The sequence below is a fragment of the Rhinopithecus bieti genome, unplaced genomic scaffold, assembly GCF_001698545.2.
Source record: "Rhinopithecus bieti isolate Rb0 unplaced genomic scaffold, ASM169854v2 scaffold_29855, whole genome shotgun sequence".
NCBI lineage: Eukaryota > Metazoa > Chordata > Mammalia > Primates > Cercopithecidae > Rhinopithecus > Rhinopithecus bieti.
In genome coordinates, this window is record NW_016813109.1 from 568,591 (window position 1) to 590,195 (window position 21,605).

Consider the following 21,605-nt stretch of genomic DNA (forward strand, 5'->3'; position numbering starts at 1 on the left):
TTTTCTCACAAAAGAAAAAAGTTGCAAATAATTTTTTCTCTTTTTTTTGGTCACAGTGGTGTTTTTACTGGAAATTCTAAGTTTATTAGAAGAGAATCTGAATTAGTCCTGTGATCACAAATTGTGTGCTAATCTACAAATAACAGGTGGTTCAAGCTTCCCCAGTTTCAGGCTTTGTGCAGCATGTGACATTCATCTTCCATCTTACTACTTAATAGAAATGGTAACAGTTTACCCACATATTTTTATTTTTATACTTTTTATTGACAGTTCTTCTCTGTGAGCACACAAGTCTTAACTGGAACTGTTTTATGAGACGTCTATGGGTTTTAGCGCAATAAAGAATTTTTAAAGAATTTGGTCCAGTGTGATGATTTTTCTAATGAATGTCAAAGCCAAGTGAGTGAGGCTCAGAGGAACTGAATGTCTCCAGCTGCTAAGGCTCTACTGTCTGAAAAGCTTTTGGTGGCGTGTAATTAAAAACCATAGACATAAGAGTGCTACTGTTTGACAACTCACAGAAGCAAGCGGAGGGGGTCTTTTCAGAGAATGAGCCCCACTGTAGGTCTTTACTTACTTCGTCTCTCTGGAGAAAACTCAGAGGCATAAAAGGTGTCCCTGCCTCTCTCATGCGGCGATGTATGATTTGTGTGGTGCTGTACGCTTTGGCTTCTATCCGCACACACTGCTCTCTGCTCCATTTCATGCCTTGACAGTTGTCAGTGTGATTGCAAACTGGCTTGTTTGTGTTTCTTCTCTTTCTAGGAGTGGCTGTAAGGTGAAGAAGCATGAAACTCAGTCTCTCACTTTGGATGCATGTTCCCAGGTGAGTCTGTGTCCATCCCCAGAACTTCTCTTAGACCAGGGGTCCCCCAGTGGGAGTTTGCATCCCCCTGGTGGGTGGTTCAAAAGGACTTTCCAATGGGTGCCTGAGTACTCAGTTTTAAGCAGATCCTTACTGTCCCTGAAGAGAAGGTACCTGAAGACAAGGGAACCCTTTCACAATGACTTTTTTTTTTTTTTTTTGGTAAAATTCCCACTTTAAGTGCTACAAAGATGCATCGCCATCACCACAGGGGGTGAAAGTCTCCAGGGCACCAAAGGGAAGATCTGAAATATTGGTGTAGGTGCTAAGAAGATAATTGACTAATAACTGGATGGTATTTTTCTTAAGTCAGATGGTTTTCTAATTCATTGCTTTCAACAATAGAGGAAAACCTGAGTTGTCAACTGATCTAAAAATAATGTTTGATGATAGATTTTTTGGGGCACGTAACTTGGAAAGGGGTTCAAAGAATTGAAAGGCACTTATGTTACAGAAAGAATTACCTTCTGTTTCATCTATTGTTTGTATAAATAAGGTTTCTTAATGATTATATTTATAAAAATAGAAACCAGGAATAAAATTGATATTGACCTTTGTTACATTCTAGCAATAAATAGTATCCATCCATGACCGTATAGACTAATTGCAAAACAAATAAACTGAAACCCAGGACCATCTGATTGCAGTGAGATCCTTTTGTTCTTTTCAAAACTTTGTCAGTATACTTATTACAGGAATACATTCATTGTTTAATAGAGTTCAATTTAACATAACTTATCCTATACAATTTGGACCAGAAACTTGGTATATGATGTAAAATGTAAAAAAGGGGTGTGGTGGGGGAAATTTGCAATCTGAGTTATTTTTCATCTGTTACAAATGTGTAAAAGATTCTCCCAGATTTTGCTAAAGTAGGCAGCAAGAACTATGAGAAATTTATCTTTGGTCTTCTTTAAAAAAAAAAAAGAAACCCCAAACCCATTTATTGGATATAAAATAAAACCCATTTATTGCACTGTAAAAGTTTTAAGAATTAGTACAATAAAACATTTTGTAATTGATATAACAACGTACTTTTGTGTCTGATAATACTTATCAAAACTTACAATATTTTGAAAATGAGTTATGCATTAATATAATAACTCTCCAGCAGAAAAAAATTTTAAGACCTATAGTCAAAGAAAAAAGTTTCACAGAGACATTGGATAGAGACCTTTAAAAGACTTTCAGTCATGCAGATGTTTTTCATTTGGATTTCATGATGGAAGTGAAATGGAAATACAGATTTAGAGAGGAAAAGGAATAACATAAACTTCTGACTTATTCAGGAACTTGTTAGTGTAAATTTACGTATGGTATCAAATCACCAAGGTAACTAGATAGCGTTAATTAAGCAAATTCAATATTTAGAACATTCCAGATATTACATTCTTTGTAATTATTTAAACTTATGCCAAAAGTTTTAGCTGTCACTTGAAAATGCAATGGGGTGCATAGATTTTTTTAAAATTAGAAGGTATACAAGCAAAAAAATTGAAAACCATTGTCTTAAACCACTTAAACTGCTTGCTTATAAACTTAACCTAGAGAAGATCATTTTTTGAAACCTCAGACTCAAATTACAGAAACTAGGTTCTATAAAACAGTATCTCACAATTGAAAGACTCCAACTTCCTCCTTGCTTTGTACCCTGATCTGTGGTTAACCTCTCACATATCTGTATGGAGTTGTGTCTACCTTGTTCCATTCATGGGATGTCACTTTTCCCCATTGCTTGCCCTCCTAAAGGATAGCATCTTCTCTGTTGTGTTTGTCAGGATGAAGGAGCAGTGATCTCCCAGATTTCAGACATTTCTAATAGGGATGGCCATGCTACCGATGAGGAGAAACTGGCATCCACGTCCTGTGGTCAGAAATCAGCTGGGGCCGAGGTGAAAGGTGAGCCAGAGGAAGACCTGGAGTACTTTGAATGTTCCAATGTTCCTGTGTCTACCATAAATCATGCGTTTTCATCCTCAGAAGCAGGTATGGAAGCATATCTTCATCTTTCTAATGTACATAAGCATGGAAATGCCTGAAAGCCTAATAAAGCAGGAGGCGCCTTACAGAGATTAAAGAATTGGGTCACTTGAAGGATAGATTCAGGATGCTGACCTATGCTTTGCTTCTTTACCCGGAAAAGGGACACAAAAAAAGGGCTTCTTGAAGTACTAGGAACGTAGGGATACTTGTGACAAGTTGTATAGGAGATGCTGATGTGTTTGAGACTCCTTGAATTTCTTTATAATTGTATGTGAATATGGCCATATCTTAAAGTATAGTGGTGTGTTAATTCATTTGTATAATCGTATGTGAATATGGCCACCTCTTAAAGTATAGTGGTGTGTTAGTTGATTTGCGTTGCTGTAAAGGAATACCTGAGAATGGCTAATTTATAAGGAAAAGAGGTTTATTTGGTTCATGATTCTGCAGGCTGTAGAATAAGCATGGCACCAGTGCCTGTTTCTAGTGAGGGGGACTTAGGAAGCTTCCAATCATGGTGGAAGGCAAGGGGAAGCAAGTGTGTCACATGGCGAGAGGGTGGGAGGAAGAGAGGGGGAGGAGGATGCCAGGCTATTTTAACAAACATCTCACAGAAACTAACAGAGCAAGAAGTCACTTATTACCACAAGGAGGGCAGCAAGCTATTCATGAGGGATCCGCTTCTATGACCCAGCCACCTCCCATTAGGCCTCACTTCCAACTGTTGATCAGGTTTCAACATGAGATATAGGGGGCAAATATTTAAACTATATCAAATGGCCTATAAATATGTCATACGTTTGACTTTTTTGTGATTGTTATACTCATTGTTTAACTTAGAGAAATAACAACTAGCATGTATGGTGCCTTACCATGTACAGGCATTGTTCTAAGTGCTTTGCATATACTCATTCATAGCAAGGTGTTACCTTTTTCTCCCTTCTTCAGAGAGACAAAGTAAGTCAAAGAAGTTAAGTGACTTGATTAAAGTCACTTGGCTAGGGTAGGACAGAAAAGCAGTATCTTTTTCCTCACCCACCACAAGGTTCATGGCTGAGACATCTCTAACAAAAGATCAACAAGAGAAAAGCATACAAATGTATTTAACGTAAGTTTTACATGACATGAGAGCCTCCAGAAATGAATACCCAAAGGAACAGGGAAAACTGTACTTTTACAGATAGTTGTGCAGAAGTGTAATTGGAGGACAGAAGGGCATGATCTATGGTAATAAACCAGGGGAACTTAGCAAGTCCTGTTTGTTTCATTTCCTCTTGGTGTCTGTGTCTTTCGGGATAAGGACATTGTTTTTCTCTGTGTACAAGGAGGTCCCTCTGTAATGAGGTCTTATGACCTATTTTCGGGGGAAGGTCTGAGGGATTCCTTTATGGCCTGCTTCAGGGAAGAGGGCAGGATAGGGGCTGAGAGACCCCCCTGCTTCTGCTGTGTCCTCTAATGCGAAGGCACCACATTTTGGTGAAGTGTGTTCTGAACCTCGTCATTAGTAAATGGCAGAACTACATTTGACTCTAAGCAGTCTGGTTCCATGGTCTTTTAGCCACAATGCCAAAGTATGCAGAGATTATTTTCATGATACTAGGCTACTGTAAATTTTTCTGGTACAGATGTGGTAAGTTGAGATTGACCAGTGGTAAGTTGAGATTGACCAGTGCACTGTAAAATCTTTTGTAACATGCTAATGAGGAACCTGGACTAATCAGGGCTGAAACCTCTTACTGATGGACTTGTCAGATCATTCTAGAGCTAAGCCCCTCTTTTGGGACCCCAGTTACGTCCTTGGCCTTAAACCTTACTTACGAAAAGTTTAGAACCGTGTTCCTGACTACATTAAACATTATTAAAAACTCAGATCTTCTTAACATAATTTTATTTGTGGGCTTTTATGCATAGAATTTTAAAAGTCATGATCTGCCATTAAGCCAGGGAAGCAGATGGAAAGTAAGAACTTGGAGCAATTTATTCCCCCGGCCTCCTCCTCATCCCAGGCCTCAGTCTCTCGTATGTAAAATAATGTGCCAGGCATTGTTCCTGATTTATTCCTATACTGCCTTCTGCCCTGACATCTTTCCCTAAGCCCTTGTTTGCCATTCCCGCAGTTTCTTGGGGTTAATCCTGAGTATTCTTAACACCTGCCTTGGTTTTTTTCCATCTGAAGTGTCTTCCTTTGCCGCCTCCTACACAGATCTGCACATCCCTTCAGGTCTCTGCAGCATGCTTTATGCTCCCACATTTCCTTTCCCCCTTCCTGTTCCACAGTACCTAGTGCAGTGTGTTAATTACAGGAAGGTAATATTATAAACTTACTGAGGTTGGAGACTACCAGACAGTCATCTTTGAATCACCTTTGACACAGTACATGGTAAACATTTATTGAATTATATTCTTCCCCACTGGAGGAAATTCCTTGAACAAAAATTTATGTAGAGAGCTGGGACCCTGTGCATACAGTGCTGTCTTCAAAGTTAGCAACAGCAAAGGGAACAGATTTGAACAAGTGGTTACATTGTAACTGATCAGCCACATCACAGGCAAGTGGAGGCTGCGGTCCTGGGTGTGGGAGTGGCTACAGGCCCTGTTAGGTGAATCCTGACTGTGTCCTGGGGAGTGTCCCCTTGGAACTGGGTCCTGATGGATACTTACTAGATGTTCTCCAGGAAACGAGACTTTTACACAGCCATGGGAAGGAAGCTGACATGTTGGTAAAAGGCCTGGTTGTTTTCTGTAAGTACCTGGCCAAGTGGGAAACAAGGTCGTGACGTGGAATCTGGGCTTGATCCTATAGGTAGGGAGGGGGAGGTTGAAGGTTTTTGAACAAGGGAGTGATGGTCACATTTGTGTTTTAAATAATTAGCTATTGACAACAATAGTAGTGATTGCCACGTGGAGGATTGTAACATTAGATTGTAAACTTTTATATGCTTTTCTGTATTTTTATGTTTACTTTAATGAGTGTATCTTCTGGTTATTTTATTTTTTATTTTTCTTATTTTTGAGACTGAGTTTCGCTCTTGTTGCCCAGGCTGGAGTGTGGTGGTGCTATCTCAACTCACTGCAACCTCCACCTCCCAGGTTCAAGCGATTCTCCTGCCTCAGCCTCCCAAGTAGCTGGGATTACAGGCATGCGCCACCACGCCAAGATAATTTTTGTATTTTTAGTAGAGACGAGGCTTCGCCATGTTGGCCAGGTTAGTCTCCTGACCTCAGGTGATCCACCCACCTTGGCCTCCCAAAGTGCTGGGATTACAGGCATGAGCCACCGTGCCCAGCCATCTTCTGGTTATTTTAAATGTCACCCTCTACCCTAGTAGAGTAGAGGATAGACCTGAGACAAGGTAGCCCATTTGAAGGGTGTGGAGGGGAGAATGAGTTTAGTTGTGCTGGCTTGAATTTTAAAGCTTATTATCTTATCTGCTGCATTAATTAGATCAAGGCCACCATTCTGGGCTGGAATTTAAATTCACTCCAACTTGATGATAAAAAAATCAGTGTTACACAGTGTCCCCTTTCTGAAATAATGCCACAGTTAGTACAACGCATTTTTCCAAACTTTAAATGGACACAAGGGGGCAGCCTTGCTGTTCTTTCTGCCTGAAGGCTGACGACCTGTTCTGGCGACTGACCACGTGCTCCTCTTCTGAATGCCATGGACTTATAACAACGCTCAAGAAAATGCCAGCGTTCCTTTTAAATAAAATCTTAAAATGCTTTTCATGTGTTCGTAGTCATTCTCGGCCTGCACTGGCGTTTCCAAGAGCCTTTCACTAGGGAGGAAAGGAACCAACTTCTTGGGATAACTATAAAAATGACTTTCTGTCTTAGGCATAGAGAAGGAGACGTGCCAGAAGATGGAAGAAGACGGGTCCACTGTGCTTGTAAGTTCCTGAATGTGGAGGGCCGGGTGGGGCTCAGATTTCTTTCAGTGTTTGTTTTGAAGCCCATGTGAATTTGTTAAATTCTGGTCAGTGTTAGGTGATGAGGATAAAATGTAAATAAGATAGTTTCTTCACTTGAGGAACACGTAGTCTCTGCAGTGTTCTGTAGAGTAGCCCTAGCTGCAGGTAGCTGTTGAGCACACTTGAACTGTAGCTACTCAGAAAAAGAAGCAGCATAAATGTCTCAACTTTTTATATTAACTACATATTGAGATAACATTTCAGATGTATTGGGTTAACTAAGGTTTTTATTATTATTGTTATTATTATTATTTGAGACAGTCTCACTGTTCCCCAGGCTGGAATACAGTGGTGTGATCTTGGCTAACTGCAACCTCCACCTCCTGGGCTTAAGTGATCCTTCCACCACAGCCCCCCAAGTAGCTGGAACTAGAGTTGCATGCCGCCACCCCCAGCTAATTTTTGTATTTTTTGTAGAAATGAGGTCTTGCCGTGTTACCTAGCTGGCCTCAACCTCCTGGGCTCAAGCGATCTGCCCACCTCGGCCTCCCAGAGTACTGGGATTACAGGCATGAGCCCCCGCACGTGGCTGGTTTACTCGGTTCTTTTTTTTTTTTTTTTTTGAGACCAAGCTTCACTCTTGTCGCCCAGGCTGGAGTACAGTGACACAGTCTCGGCTCACTGCAGCCTCCGCCTACTGGGTTCAAGCAGTTCTCCCTCAGCCTCCTGAGTAGCTGGGATTATAGGCATGCGCCACCACACCTGGCTAATTTTTGTATTATTAGTAGAGACGGGGTTTCACCATGTCGGCCAGGCTGGTCTCAAATTCCTGACCTCAGGTGATCCACCCGTGTTGGCCTCCTGAAGTGCTGGGATTACAGGCATGAGCCACTGCGCCCGGCCCGTTTGTTTACTCAGTTCTTAAACTTTCAACTTCCTGATTCCCCACTGATACATCCATAAAATGAGTAGCACCCATCTGCCTCATCAAAATGGTTGTAAGGATAAGTTAAAATGATAACGTGAAAGATTTAAGCTGTAAAGTGCTAGAATACACTAGTGGTGTGCTAGAATACACTGTTGTGTTAAAATACACTGGTGTGGTGTTGATAGGAAACACGTGGAAATAAGAGTGAAAAAGAAGAGTGAAAAGAAAAATGGCAAACACTGTCTCTGAAGGCAGCTGGTGAGGAACATATCATATGCTGTGACCTTTTAAAAGCAACTCCATTTGAACTTCCCAACATAAATTAACTCCTACTTCCTTAGAACATTGAATAAACATTGTATAAAGAAATTTCACCATGCAAAACATTGAATGAAAAAATCATCTATATAATCCAGCATTCACTTTTTAAGTTTCTCCGTGTTGCTCTGAAGTTCATTCCAATGCGGTCTTGTGCCCAGCGGTAGGTGATGGCTGGACTGAGGCCAGAGTACAATCAGTGGTGGGAGTCAGTCTCTCCTTGCTTTTCAGCTGTTGTTCCACAGCATTTTTCATATAAGAAATTAACTTTTCTTTTTAAGTTTAAAATTTTTTAAAAGGTGAGTTCATTTGACTTTTTCGGGCATGTCTCTATGTTAGAGTACGGCAGGGGCTGGTACTGCTCGGTTGTGATCGAGGACAAATGAGCACAGTCAGCACACTGCCACAGATTAGTGGTGCGAATTCTTCTGCTGCGAGGACACAGCCACGGGAATCTGTGGCATCTGTGCTCACTGTAAATTTGCAACCAGGAGTACATTGAGTTCTGTTGTCTACTGGTCTTCGTTGGTCCTCAGTTGTGAACGTTTTGAGAGACTGGGAGAAGCATTGGCAAACATGAAATGAAGCCCTTTTGGAAAGATGTGATTGATTGATTTAGCATCTTCATTAAAGACATACTAGATGGCCCAGGCCTAAAAGAGATCTTCTGGCCAATTCTCTAACAAGCTTGTCCAGCTTGCTTAATTTTGTTGTTGTTATTGCTGTTCTGATTGGTTTCGTTTTAGGCTATTAGCAGCCTGAAGCCATGGTTTTTAGTTTCTGTCTCTAGTGATAAGCGGAAAAGAGGGATGAGGAAGGGGCTTTACTGGCCCAACCAGAAACAGAAACTAAGAACCCATGACTGCATTCTCTTCCTTGGACACCCCTGTGCACTTTTTGATAAGCAACCTAAAGGACTAAGGAATGTAAAAAGTTAAATCCTAGGAGACTGGAAAAGATGGCTAAAGTAGGCAAGGGCATACATTCCTGCCCTTACACCTGTAAGTATTGTTGCATTTTGAGTAGTGAGGCTTGTAAATGTGGCCAGGCAGAGAGGAGAGTGACTGGGGAAAGCCGGCAGGCTGAAGAGCCCACTCACCTGGAGACATCAAACACCATCTAAGGTTTAATCTCCCACCACCTGCTCAGGATGCTGCCTCTTCTGGACCCTACATGTGTTAGCATTGAGTTGTTAAGCAGACAGACTGAATTCATTTACCCTTTTAACAAATGAATGGGATGCTGAACTCTGTAATGGACGTTGATGTTTTCCTGGCTATGAAGATTTTTAGGGGGCTTATTTCCCAAATTCTCACGAACCTGGTAGCCATGGAAAGCACGGAGAGTCTGTTTCCTAAAGTTGACTCAACCTCGTGGCTTAAACTAAGAACTCACAAGAGACAGACCCATGAAATGTTATTAATTTAGAATCAGAAGTGTAACAGTGAGGTGAATCAAGTCTCAACCTGACCTCCTGTATTACCTGCCTTTAAGCAAGTAACAGTTTCTTGATAAGAAACAAGGCACAGGAAGTTAATGAGATGATTCAGATGTCCAGGTGTGTATCAGCTATCTGCTGCTGTATAACACATTACTCCAACACTTAAAGCAAGTGTTTATTATCTCATTGTTTCTGTGGGTCAGGAATCTTGGGCAGGTTTGCTGGGTGCCTCTGACTCAGGGTCTGTTGCAGGCTGCAGTCAAGGTGTTGACCAGGGCTGCAGTCATATCCAGGCTTGACTTAGGGAGGATCCTGGGAGGATCTGCTTCCAAGCTCACTCATGTGGTTGTTAGCAAGTCTCGGGTCCCCACTGGCTGTCGGCAGAGACATCGGCTCCTTGCCACATGGGCCTTTCCCTGTAGCTTCTCAATACATAGAAGTCAGTTTGTTCAGAACCTAACCTCAGAAGTGACATCCATGACATTTGCCATATTCTAATGAGTCACTAAGTCCAGCCTACACTTGAAGAGATTACAGAGGGAGAGGATTAGTACTGGAGGTAGGGGTTATTGGGGGGCATTTTAGAGGCTGCCCACTGCAAGTGCCTTCTGGTTCTAGTGGTAGATCTATCCCAAGAGAGAAAAGAGAGGTTTTGTGGGGACCTTGGACTTGTGTTGGCATGGTGGGCTGCCCTCCCCCAAATGCTGCTGGAACATGGGCACTGCCGGCTTGTGGCTTTTGTATTTTGCTTTTCTGTGGCTTGAGACAGGTTTCTGTTTTGGGCCCGTGGCTGAGGTCTGTGAGGCCGCATGCTAAAATTCTGTTTCTGAGCATTTTCTAGAGAGAGGGTAAAACTATATAATGACTCTGAAAAATTTAAAAGGCACTGGTCTACGTTCACCTTGGACTTTCTGTTTAGTGTTGATTCACACAAGATGTAACTGATTGATTATAATCAATAACTAATTGATTAGTTATCCCACATTTAAGATTAAGATTATTCCAGGTCATTTTGGCATTTTGGATGTTCCCAAAGTATTAGATGACTCATTTATATAAAAAGTTTACTTCCATAGGTGGGAGGAATAGCCGCCAAAAACATCTTTTAGGAAGGAAAATAGTAGTACAAAGTCCGTGTTCTCATGGAAAAAAAAAAAAAAAGTTTGCCAGTGTTTCGCTGTGGAACCTGAGTTTATGATAGAAGTGAGCAAGCACCTCAGAGAGTGAAGTGCTGCCAGAAGGGAGTGGAAAGCTTAGTAGCAAGGAGGAATCAACGCACAGGCACGGACCTTGACTTAAGTATGGCCATTTTGCATATGGGCAACAGTGGCACACACCCAGCAGGCAGGGTTACCGCAGGAGGTCTCCGCAGAGCAGTGGAAGTTCAGGATGATCCTGAATCATCCGGGTGAAAGCGTGGGGGTGAGAGTTCAAAGAGTTCAAATATTTTTGCTATTTCTGCTTCCTTAGGCCTGAAAGTTAGTATTTTAGAAACATTTCCATCTGCAGTGGCTAAATAAAAATACATACAAAGCATCAATATGCAACAGGAGCAGCTGTCACTTGTTTTTGTTTTTTCTTTTTTAAAAAAGAAAATTCCATTTACATGGAGCTTATCCCCAGAAACTTAATCATGGGTGTGTTTCTCTGTCATCCATGTGGTTCTTTGGTGACTGACTACTATTATAAGCACACTTTCTCCCTTTTAGATCAGAATAAAATTTCTCTAGGTTATCTTTTCAACAGAAGCTAAGACCACTCTGAGAGTCATTATAACAGTTTTTCTTTAGTTAGTTCCATAATTAGATTTGTTTTGCTCCCCGTCCGCTGACTTTTCTTTAAACATGGTTTTAAAGGGTGTGATCAATTTAATAATGAGGAAGTTGTTGAAGGATGTCTGGGGTTAAGAAGCTGAAAGCTGATGTATTCAATGTAATCCCTTTCTCCACAGGGGCTGCTGGAGTCCTCTGCAGAGAAGGCTGCTGTGTCAGTGTCCTGTGGAGGTGAGAGCCCCCTGGATGGGATCTGCCTCAGCGAATCAGACAAGACAGCCGTGCTCACCTTGATAAGAGAAGAGGTAAAAGCTCTCCTATTTGGTCTGCTTATCACTCCATTTCTTTGTAAGGCCCATGTACCAGCAGGTAGATTGTATCTCTGCTGGCTCAAGTTATCCCAGGCTGGAAGTTCTTATTACCTGCAGCTTGTTTAGGTCGTAAAAAGGGCCCCCTGTGGCAGTGGTGCTGGAGTCCTGACATTCTGGTCTCCAGGGTAAAATGTTGACAATCTGAAATATTCTTAAGAATTTTGTACCCTTCTTTATCTTTCAGTCCTGACATTTAAAATATCTAATTTTGCCAGCTTTGCTCACATGTGTAACGAAATCAGTGCTTTTATTTTACAGAGGATATATACTCATGCTTAAACATTTGTAATTTTTTTGCAGTAATACACAGTTGTTTCCTACTTTCATTTATTCTTTAAACAGTTCAACTCTCTGATTCCTGTATAGTGTTTCTTTAACAGCCTTTGTTCAAAATTGATCACTGCTAGGCCTTTCCTGGTTATCTGAAAAATATGAACGACAATGTTGTGTACCATTAATCAGTTACCCACCCTCTCCTGTCCTATTTCTATGCTGTATTTTGTGTGTTTGGTTTGTGTGTTTCTTGACAATTCCACCTGTTCTTAAAGGACTGTGTGGCAATTTTATTTTGTAGTTTTAGTTACATAGTTTTTTTTAGTTTTAATTTTTATACTATGCTGAAAGTGGTTAAGCACCTCAGCTGTAGGTCTTTTACAGCTTTATAAAATAGCATCAAGTTGGTAATGAGGGATGTCAGCTTGTCCTGTTTTTCAAAACTTGGGAGCAGTGGTAAGAAGACCCACCAAAAGCCTTTTTTTTTTTTTTTTTTTTTTTTTTTGGGAGACAAAATCTTGGCACAGTAGCTCACACCTGTAATCCCATGACTTTGGGAAGCCAAGGCAGACAGATCACCTGAGTTCGGGAATTCGAGACCTGAGTTCGGTAATTTAGTAGAGACCAGACTGTCTCTACCAAAAAAAAATATTAAATTAGCTGGGCGTGGTAGTGCATGCCTGTAATCCCAGCTACGCGGGAGGCTGAGGCAGGAGAATCGCTTGAACCCGGGAGACAGAGGTTGGGGTGAGCCGAGATTGCGCCATTGCACTCCAACCTGGACAACAAGAGCGAAACTCCATCTCAGAAAAATAAAAGTTTAATAAAAGACAAGATCTCACTCTGTCACCCGGGCTGGAGTACAGTGGCACTATTATAGCTCCTTGCATCCTCGAACTCCTAGGGTCAAGCAATCCTCCTGCCTCAGCCGCCTGAGTAGCTGGGACTGCAAGCATGCACCACTGTGCCTGGCCAAAATCTTGTAAATGAGAAAAATGACTTGATCTTTTTCCTGGGAGTTAAACTATGAGATCACCACCTAATGGATCAAAGTAAAGAGATGCCTGATTACCTGAAGCACACAGGATGCATCTTTCTATGTTCTTGAGATCCTAATAAATATAACGAAACTACCAATCAGGAAGAGAGAGGCACGGTCAGGGAAGTACAGTAAGTGGAGCGCCATGGCTGCCCATGCAAGCCCTGCCCAGGGCAAATGGAGTTTGAGGCAATGAATTTAGAATATTTCCTTCCAGTTAGCAAGAGCATCCCAAATATGAGCCTAGGTTCCAGGCTAACTAGCAAGACTCTACTGATGGTGACGGATGCTATAGCTAGATGTAGCCAGCTCATCTGAGCCCCTCCTTCTGACTCCATTTTTATGAAGCTGTCAAAAATCTCTATAGAAAGATAATGTGTTGCTCATGCCAACTTCCAATGCTCTGATTTTGTGGTAGTTTCATTCTCTGGTGGCCTGGCATCAGCCGCGATTACATGGCCTTAGAGTGAATACCTGCCAGTCAGATGGCTCTGTTCTTGGTGTCTGTCCCAGTCAGGGCCTGGCCCTGCAGAGCTGAGAGCTAGACCCTGGACCAAGGTAAAGTTCACAGACGCCGTAAATACCACTTGGAATTTCTGGGAGATGTTCTACTCATCTCTATTCCCGTGTTTACATCCCAGCATCCTGTGTGGCTTAGAGTACACTTTTCCAAATGTTTACAAACATTAAATATTGAGGTTTATATTTCTAATATAGATTGAGTATCTTGGGTTAGACGTGTTTGTGTGCTATTTCAGTTCCCAGTCTCAAATGCAAATTGTAATAGATTGGGTAAAACTAAGCTTTATTATACTTTAGATAATCACTAAAGAGATTGAAGCAAATGAATGGAAGAAGAAATATGAAGAGACCCGGCAAGAAGTTTTGGAGATGAGGTTAGACTGGAGGTTTGGGGAGGGGCTGGATACTTTTATGCACTGTTAGATTTGATACAGATGAAGTGATGACAGTGTTTGCTTGCCACAGAACCAAGTGTTGAGAGCTTGAAGGCTTTGCTGTTTGCATCTTGCTTTGTGATTGAGAATGTTATTTCAGGAGTTACTGGTAACCAGTTATTATATTCAAATACTGTAGTTTATCTTGTGTTGTCCAGAACATAACATGTAAACAGAACCCACATAATTCTTATCTTCTTAGAAGAATTGACAGAAATTTGTATCAAAATATCCATTTAGAATACTGAAAAATAAGATTTATCCAATAATAGAGACATTGGAATTCATAATACTACTTTTTTTTTTTTTTTTTTTTTTTTTTTTTTTTTTTTTTTTTTTTTTTTTTTTTTTTTTTTTTTGAAGCAGGGTCTCACTCTGTCATCCAGGCTGGAGTGCAGTGGTGTGATCATGGCTCACTGCAGCCTCAACCTCCTGGAATCAACTGATCCTCTCACCTCTGCCTCCCAAGTTGCTGGAACTACAGGCATGCACCACCATGCCTGTGTAATTTTTTTTAGAGATGAGGTCTCACTCTGTTGCCCAGGCTGGTTTCTAACTCCTGAGCTCAAGCAATGCACCTGCCTCAGCCTCCCAAAGTGCTGGGATTACAGGCATGAGCCACGGCACCTGGTCCATAATACTTCTACAAAATTAATTATGCATGACAGTTTCAAATTATGTAACCACCAAATAGATGATAGAAAGCTTGTTAACAAGAAACAAAATTGATTGACTTGAANTTTTGAAGCAGGGTCTCACTCTGTCATCCAGGCTGGAGTGCAGTGGTGTGATCATGGCTCACTGCAGCCTCAACCTCCTGGAATCAACTGATCCTCTCACCTCTGCCTCCCAAGTTGCTGGAACTACAGGCATGCACCACCATGCCTGTGTAATTTTTTTTAGAGATGAGGTCTCACTCTGTTGCCCAGGCTGGTTTCTAACTCCTGAGCTCAAGCAATGCACCTGCCTCAGCCTCCCAAAGTGCTGGGATTACAGGCATGAGCCACGGCACCTGGTCCATAATACTTCTACAAAATTAATTATGCATGACAGTTTCAAATTATGTAACCACCAAATAGATGATAGAAAGCTTGTTAACAAGAAACAAAATTGATTGACTTGAAATTAAAATCTTTTATTTTCCTCACTTTTAGAAAAGAGAGTTATGAGCCATGAAATGACTAAAGATGAAATCAAAGTAGAGGAGAAAAAAAGGCGTAAATAATTCACACACTGTGTGGTCAACACTTGAATGATTAAAAAACATTTTAAATATATCCCTCTAATTTGTTGCTCTTGTATTATTTGTCTTTTAAGCATTTCCTGGGTGTAAGGCCCTTTGCTGGGCTTGATGGAAAGGAAGGGACATTCCTGCTCTGAGAGAGTGGTAGCCATACATAATAACCAACTTGGATATGACGTCAAAAGTGATGGGGGCACCACTATGGAGGGCAGAGGAGGACGTGATGTGGCTCACAGAGCACCCAGCACTGGACTGGGTCAGAAGGACATTGTCACTCTTCACTAGAAGAAAGGTTAACCCAAGAGGATGATCTTTAAAGTCTTCGAATAAGTGAAATACTTTTGGAATTAGGTCACAAAATAAAACTTGTAACTGAATCAGAGGTAGAGTGTCTGAAAGGGTGGATTGAGGTCAGGAAAGCCTAAGGTCAGATCGCATCTCTTAGGAAGAGCCCAGAAGAATATCTTTAACTTAGTTTGTAAAAGATTGACGCGTCTAAGCAAAATGAATCTATTTCCTTGCGATATTCAAATAGGTGCAAAGAGAAAGGGAAGGCAGTTGTTTCTATAAGTAAAATGTAAGTTTGACTAAACATAAAATCTTAACAGAAACCTTTTTTGAACCTTAAGAAACCTTATATAATGTAAAAAAAAAAGAGAGAGAGAGATAACAAGAGCCCCAAAGCAGATAAATGGATTACATAAATTGGTGGTATACGTTAATGTGCTTAATTGTTTGGGGCAGCATTTCTCCAACTTTCATTGTCTGAAAATCCTCCCCTGGTAATAAGTTCTTTTTTTCTCATTTAGGAAAATTGTAGCTGAATATGAAAAGACTATTGCTCAAATGATTGGTAAGGAGAACATTTTGTTTTTCGAGGGTATGAGCCATAGGATCTGTCTTAGTCTATTCAGCCTGGTATAACAAAATACTGTAAGCTAGGTAGCTTATAAACAACAAACATTTTTCATAGCTCTGGAGACAGGAAAGTTCAAGGTGCCCGCAGATGAGATGTCTGGGGAGGGCCCATTCCTCATAGAAGGGACTGGCTAGCTCTCTGGGGTCTCTTTTATAAGGACACTAATCCTGACATGATCACCTCCCAAATTCCCTTCCATGCCCACTCTCACCCTGAACATACTCACACACTGGGGATTAGGTTTCAATACACAAATTTGGGGTTGGGGGTAGCATAAACTGTAAGACCATAGCCGGATGCCTGGATGATTTTCAGACCATGTCACAAACTTTTATTTGTCTGTCACTTAGATACAGTCGTCTCATTATTCGTGGGAGGTATGTTCTGTAAAGTTGCTGCAAACACCGAATTAGTGAATGCTAAACACTGCTCCTAGCCAGGCGTGGTGGCTCACACCTGTAATCTCAGCACTTTGGGAGGCTGAGATGGGTGGATCACCTGAGGTCGAGAGTTCGAAACCAGCCTGACCAACATGGAGAAACCCCATCTCTACTAATAATACAAAGTTAGCTGGACGTGGTGGCGCATGCCTGTAATCCCAGCTACTCGGGAGGCTGAGGCAGGAGAATCGCTTGAACCTGGGAGGCGGAGGTTGTGGTGAGCAGAGATCGTGCCATTGCACTTCAGCCTGGGCAACAAGAGCAAAATTCCATGTCAAAAAATAAATAAATAAACACTGCTCCTAGGGAAAAGACAGAGTTAGATTCCTGCATCTGGCCACAACATTTTCATTGACTGATCAGTATATAACCTTGTCTTATGTGTGTTCCTGTTTAAAGACACCTTATTTAATATATATGGTTGATTCATTAACATTGAGCTCACAGTCAGCAGCACTTTGGCTCACATCTGAACACAGCTTCTGTAATGTATGTATTTTAAGGAGCCTCACTGTCTTCTTGTGCTTAGTATCACTAGACAGCACTGTAGCACTGCCCTTGGAGGCCACTCAGAACAGTGAGGTCTCCAGCAAAAGAACACAAATGAAACAAACGTGGCCCGAATAGACCACAAGAAGAACACTTGTTTATGGAATGAATCAAGAAGGCAGAGTGTTGCTTTGTTCACTGTCAGCTGAGAGCGTGCTTATCAGGTGACTAACGCATTTTTGCCACTCTGCACACATCCACAAATGACTATTGTAAGTGCAGGACGATAGATTTTAGGATGACAAATTTTAGCAAGTAGGCGAATTTGGAAATATGGACTTGGTGAATAATGAGGGTCAACTGTAGTTAGGTTCATTTTAGAGGATGGCAGGCCTTGAATTCTGTGACTGTTGGTGGCCTGGTCATATCATTAACACCCGCTGGGAGCATCCTGTTTTGGTGCAGGGTTCTTACTCTAGTGCAGGTTGTAATTTCTCTGCATCAGACCCAGTGGTGCCTTTACAAAACAACAGAGATTGAGCCTCCTGCATTGAATTTAGAGTCTCTTCTCATCCATAGCATAAGGATCGACTCCCTAAACCAAAGTCTGGCCTTTCTCCACTAAATTAGTGAAATGATACTTTCTACTGTCCACATCACCTAACACCTTCCCAGCTCCGGGCCTTACCACAGCTGTTCTTCTCTATAGAATATTCTCCCAGGTAGCTGTATGGTTCACACCCTTGTTTCTGTCTGGTCTCTGCTCGAATCTCTCCCCTGAGAGCGGGTACTTTCTGTACAGCCCCCTCCTCACCCCCATTCCCCCTTACCCTGCCTTGATTTTTCCCCATCGCTTGTCACCATGCATCTCCCCTGACTAGAATGTAAGCCGTGAGAGCAGGAACTTGGTCACATCCCCAGCTGTAGCCCTATCACCGAGAACACTGCTTGGCTTCTAGGGAGTCTCTATTTGTTGAATAAATATGTCGTTCGTTTTGACTTGTGATTCCCAGAAGATGAACAAAGGACAAGTATGACCTCTCAGAAAAGCTTCCAGCAACTGACCATGGAGAAGGAACAGGCCCTGGCCGACCTTAACTCTGTGGAAAGGTCCCTTTCTGATCTCTTCAGGAGATACGAGAACCTGAAAGGCGTTCTGGAAGGGTTCAAGAAGGTAAGAGTGTTTTTTCCCTTTGTCTCCTGGTGTATTTCCAATGGTGTATTTCCTTGGTAACTGGTCATCAAATACATATGCCAGACGTTGTGGGTATCCTTTTAAATAGGAGCTCAGGACCTACTGGCCTTGTATCCTCTATTCCAGTGAAGCTGGATTTTCCACATTTTCCTTCTTTGGTTGGTCAGGCATCTGGCCCAATGGGTGGCCATGTCTTGGCCACTCCTCTCCTGTGTCAAGCCAATAAACCCCAGGCTGTGGCGTAAACTGCAAGAACTATTAATTGAACCCTCAGACCTCAGGTGAATTCTAGAAATGTTCTTTCTGATAATTCACCGTTTCAGTTTTAGTAAAAGGGATTAGAAGGAATTCCATGTCACTGAAAAATTCAAGCTGCATATTCTAGAAGAATTAAGTATAATATTTCAAATTTAGATATAAATGGGCCTGTTGATTTAATTTAGCTTTACCATATCAACCAGACACAATTATAGCAAGGAAATGTCTTTATTTTCATATTAAAATAAAAATGAAACTGGCCAGTTTATCAAATATGGAAGTCAAATTGCCATTCAGTTTTGAATAACTGCCTTCCTAAAGTAGGCATATTGGTATAACTGACCCTTACTGTATGATATTGAAAATTAACACATGAAGACATTATGTAGAATTTCCTCAATGAAGAATTACATGTGGCTATTTCAAATTACTGCAGAGTATGAATAAAAGGCAGATATCTGAATTAATTAGATTTTTCCATTCTTTGAAAAGTGAAAACTCTGATACGTGGTAGATTAGAAGAAACAAAATGACCTGTTCAGTTTCAATTTTTGCTTTGGAACAGAATGAAGAAGCCTTGAAGAAATGTGCTCAGGATTACTTAGCCAGAGTTAAACAAGAGGAGCAGCGATACCAGGCCCTGAAAATCCACGCAGAAGAAAAGCTGGACAAGTAAGAGCTTGTAAATTTTGAATTTCACTCTTCATGATGTTGTGGGAAGATTGACAGAGGAAAAAAAAATTCACTGTTTTGCAACTCCGGGTTGTATTTGTACGTGTTTATTTCACTTTTTAAACCCTTTTCCCATTGTTAAAACATTAAAAAGTAAGAAAAGGTATATCTGTTCCTGCCTCCTTCCACTGGGTTCCCATTTTTCTCTATGCCAGGTAATCACTGTTGTTGGTTTCTGTTTTTTCTTCCTATTAAAATTTTTTTCTCCTTTTTTATATGATTATAGCATACTTCGCTGTTTTTGCTTAGCAATATAATTTTGAGAATCTTTCCCTGTCAGTGCAAGAAGAGCTTCCTCTTTTTTTTTCTAATGGTATTCCATTGTTGGAATGTATCATTTATTTAACAGTCCCCTCCTGTTAGCCATTAAAGTTAATTCAAATATCTTGCTGCCACAGACAGTGCTGTAGTACGTGACCTGGTAGGTGATCGTTTTGCATGCCTGTGAGTTATCTTTATGATCTGTATGTTAGAAGAGGAATTGCTAGACCAAAGCATATATGAATTTATAATTATAAGTGTTATCAGATTGGCCCCATTAGACTTTTATCATTTTATAGCCTTATATAATACATGAGAGCATCTCTTTTTTCTGCAGCTATGCCAACAGATCAACGTTTTTATTTTCTGCAAATCAAATAGGTGAAAATGGTATTTCAACATAGGTATTTGTTTTTGGCAAGCAACAGAGCATTTATTTATTTATTTGTTTGTTTATTTTTTTTTTTTTATGAGACGGAGTTTCTCTGTGTCACCCAGGCTGGAGTGGAGCAGTGCGATCTAGGCTCACTGCAATCTCCGTCTCCTGGGTTCAAGCAATTCTCCTGCCTCAGCCTCCCAAGTAGCTGGGATTACAGGCACACGCCACCACACCCAGCTAATTTTTTGTATTTTTAGTAGAGACAGGGTTTCACCATGTTGGCCAGGCTGGTGTGGAACTCCTGACCTCAAGTGATCGCCTGCCTCGGCTTCCCAAAGTGCTGGGATTACAGATGTGAGCCACTGCGCCCAGCCCCAGAGCATTTATTTTAATGTAATTTTGATTTGCATTTATCTTATGAATGAAACTGAATATATTTCAGCATTCATTTATTAATATATTTGCTTTTCTATGAATTACTCTATTCTTTGCCCATTTTCCTATTGTCAGTTTATATATTTTATATATTAGGGACACCAGCCCTTTGTGATAAGAATTTTGAATAATTTTTCAAGTTTATCATTTGTCTTTTGCCTCTGCCTGTGGTGTTTTTTGATATTCAGAAATTTACTTTTATGTGCTGAAATGTATTAGTCATTTCTTTTACAGCGTCTGGATTCCTTGTCATAGTAACAAGTATCTTCCCCATGCTGGATAGAAAATATTCTACCATGTTTTACTTACACTTTTTGGCTTAGTTTTTTAAATCCTTAAATCTAATGCATTTGGAGTTTATCCTGGGGAGTGTTATCCAACTTGATTTTTTGGTTTTTTTGAGACAGAGTCTCACTCTGTCACCCATGCTGGAGTGCATTGGCACAACGTCGGCTCACTGCAACCTCCACCTCCTGGGTTCAAGCGATTCTTCTGCTTCAGCCTTCCGAGGAGCTGGAATTGCAGGCACCCGCCACCATGCCCAGCTAATTTTTGTATTTTTAGTAGAGACGGGGTTTTGCCATGTTGGGCAGGCTGGTCTCGAATTTCTGACCTCAAGTGATCCACCTGCCTTGGTCTCACCAAGTGCTGGGGTTACAGGCATGAACCACCGCGCCTGGCCTCCAACTTGACTTTTTAACTAAAAGGTAATACATACTTCTGCATTTTGCTGCCTAAATTTCTATTTGTAGAAACAGAAGTTACCCTGCCCCCTTCCCACTCCCATAGTACTGTATTAGGTTTCTTGTGTATTCTTCTCCATAGGTTATACAGATCCCTCTATGTGTTATACATAGGTTTATTGTATATCCCTCTAGTCTTTTCTTTGTGCCTGTATAAATACTATGATTTTGAACTGTAAAAAATATTTACAATATTGGAATCACATTAGACAAATTTCCTTTTTCCCTCAATAGCGTATCACGGCCATTTTTTCACGTCAGAACATACAGCTGAATCTCATTCTTTTTATTAGGTCGTGGAACTCTAGCATTTCTTTATTGATGGGCACTTAGACAGTTACAAACTTTCTTCCATTGAAGGTAACACTACAGCGAACGTCCTGTGCACTCATCTTTGTGCCAGGTGGAAGTATTTCTGTGAATACATAACTGAAAGTGGGATTGCTGCGTTGGAGGGCGTGTACACTTTAAATCATCCTGGTGACTACCGCATTGCCTGCCACAGGGCAGCGCCAGTTTCCAACCGCCCATTGGCACATGAGCCTGCCTGTCTCCTTGTATCTCGGCCCACACAGGACTATCCTTGTTAATTTTTGCCAATTCAATTTTCAAAGCTTATCATTTTAATTTACATGCCTCTGATTACCAATG

The 21,605-nt window shown here is 41.1% G+C and overlaps 1 protein-coding gene across 9 annotated transcripts in view; it reads left to right on the plus strand.

The window, feature by feature from the left end:
* TACC1 (transforming acidic coiled-coil containing protein 1) overlaps positions 1-21,605 on the plus strand; it is a 126,793-nt gene that overhangs the window by 98,405 nt on the left and 6,783 nt on the right. For 8 of the 9 annotated variants that reach the window (XM_017847664.1, XM_017847661.1, XM_017847665.1 and 5 more), the window contains 8 exons: positions 766-826; positions 2,644-2,851; positions 6,689-6,741; positions 11,401-11,526; positions 13,724-13,800; positions 15,913-15,956; positions 17,965-18,125; positions 18,970-19,076. In XM_017847664.1, coding sequence (XP_017703153.1) covers positions 766-826; positions 2,644-2,851; positions 6,689-6,741; positions 11,401-11,526; positions 13,724-13,800; positions 15,913-15,956; positions 17,965-18,125; positions 18,970-19,076 — 837 coding nt within the window. The remainder of the gene's footprint in view (positions 1-765; positions 827-2,643; positions 2,852-6,688; positions 6,742-11,400; positions 11,527-13,723; positions 13,801-15,912; positions 15,957-17,964; positions 18,126-18,969; positions 19,077-21,605) is intronic. The other variant, XM_017847660.1, reaches the window with a different exon arrangement.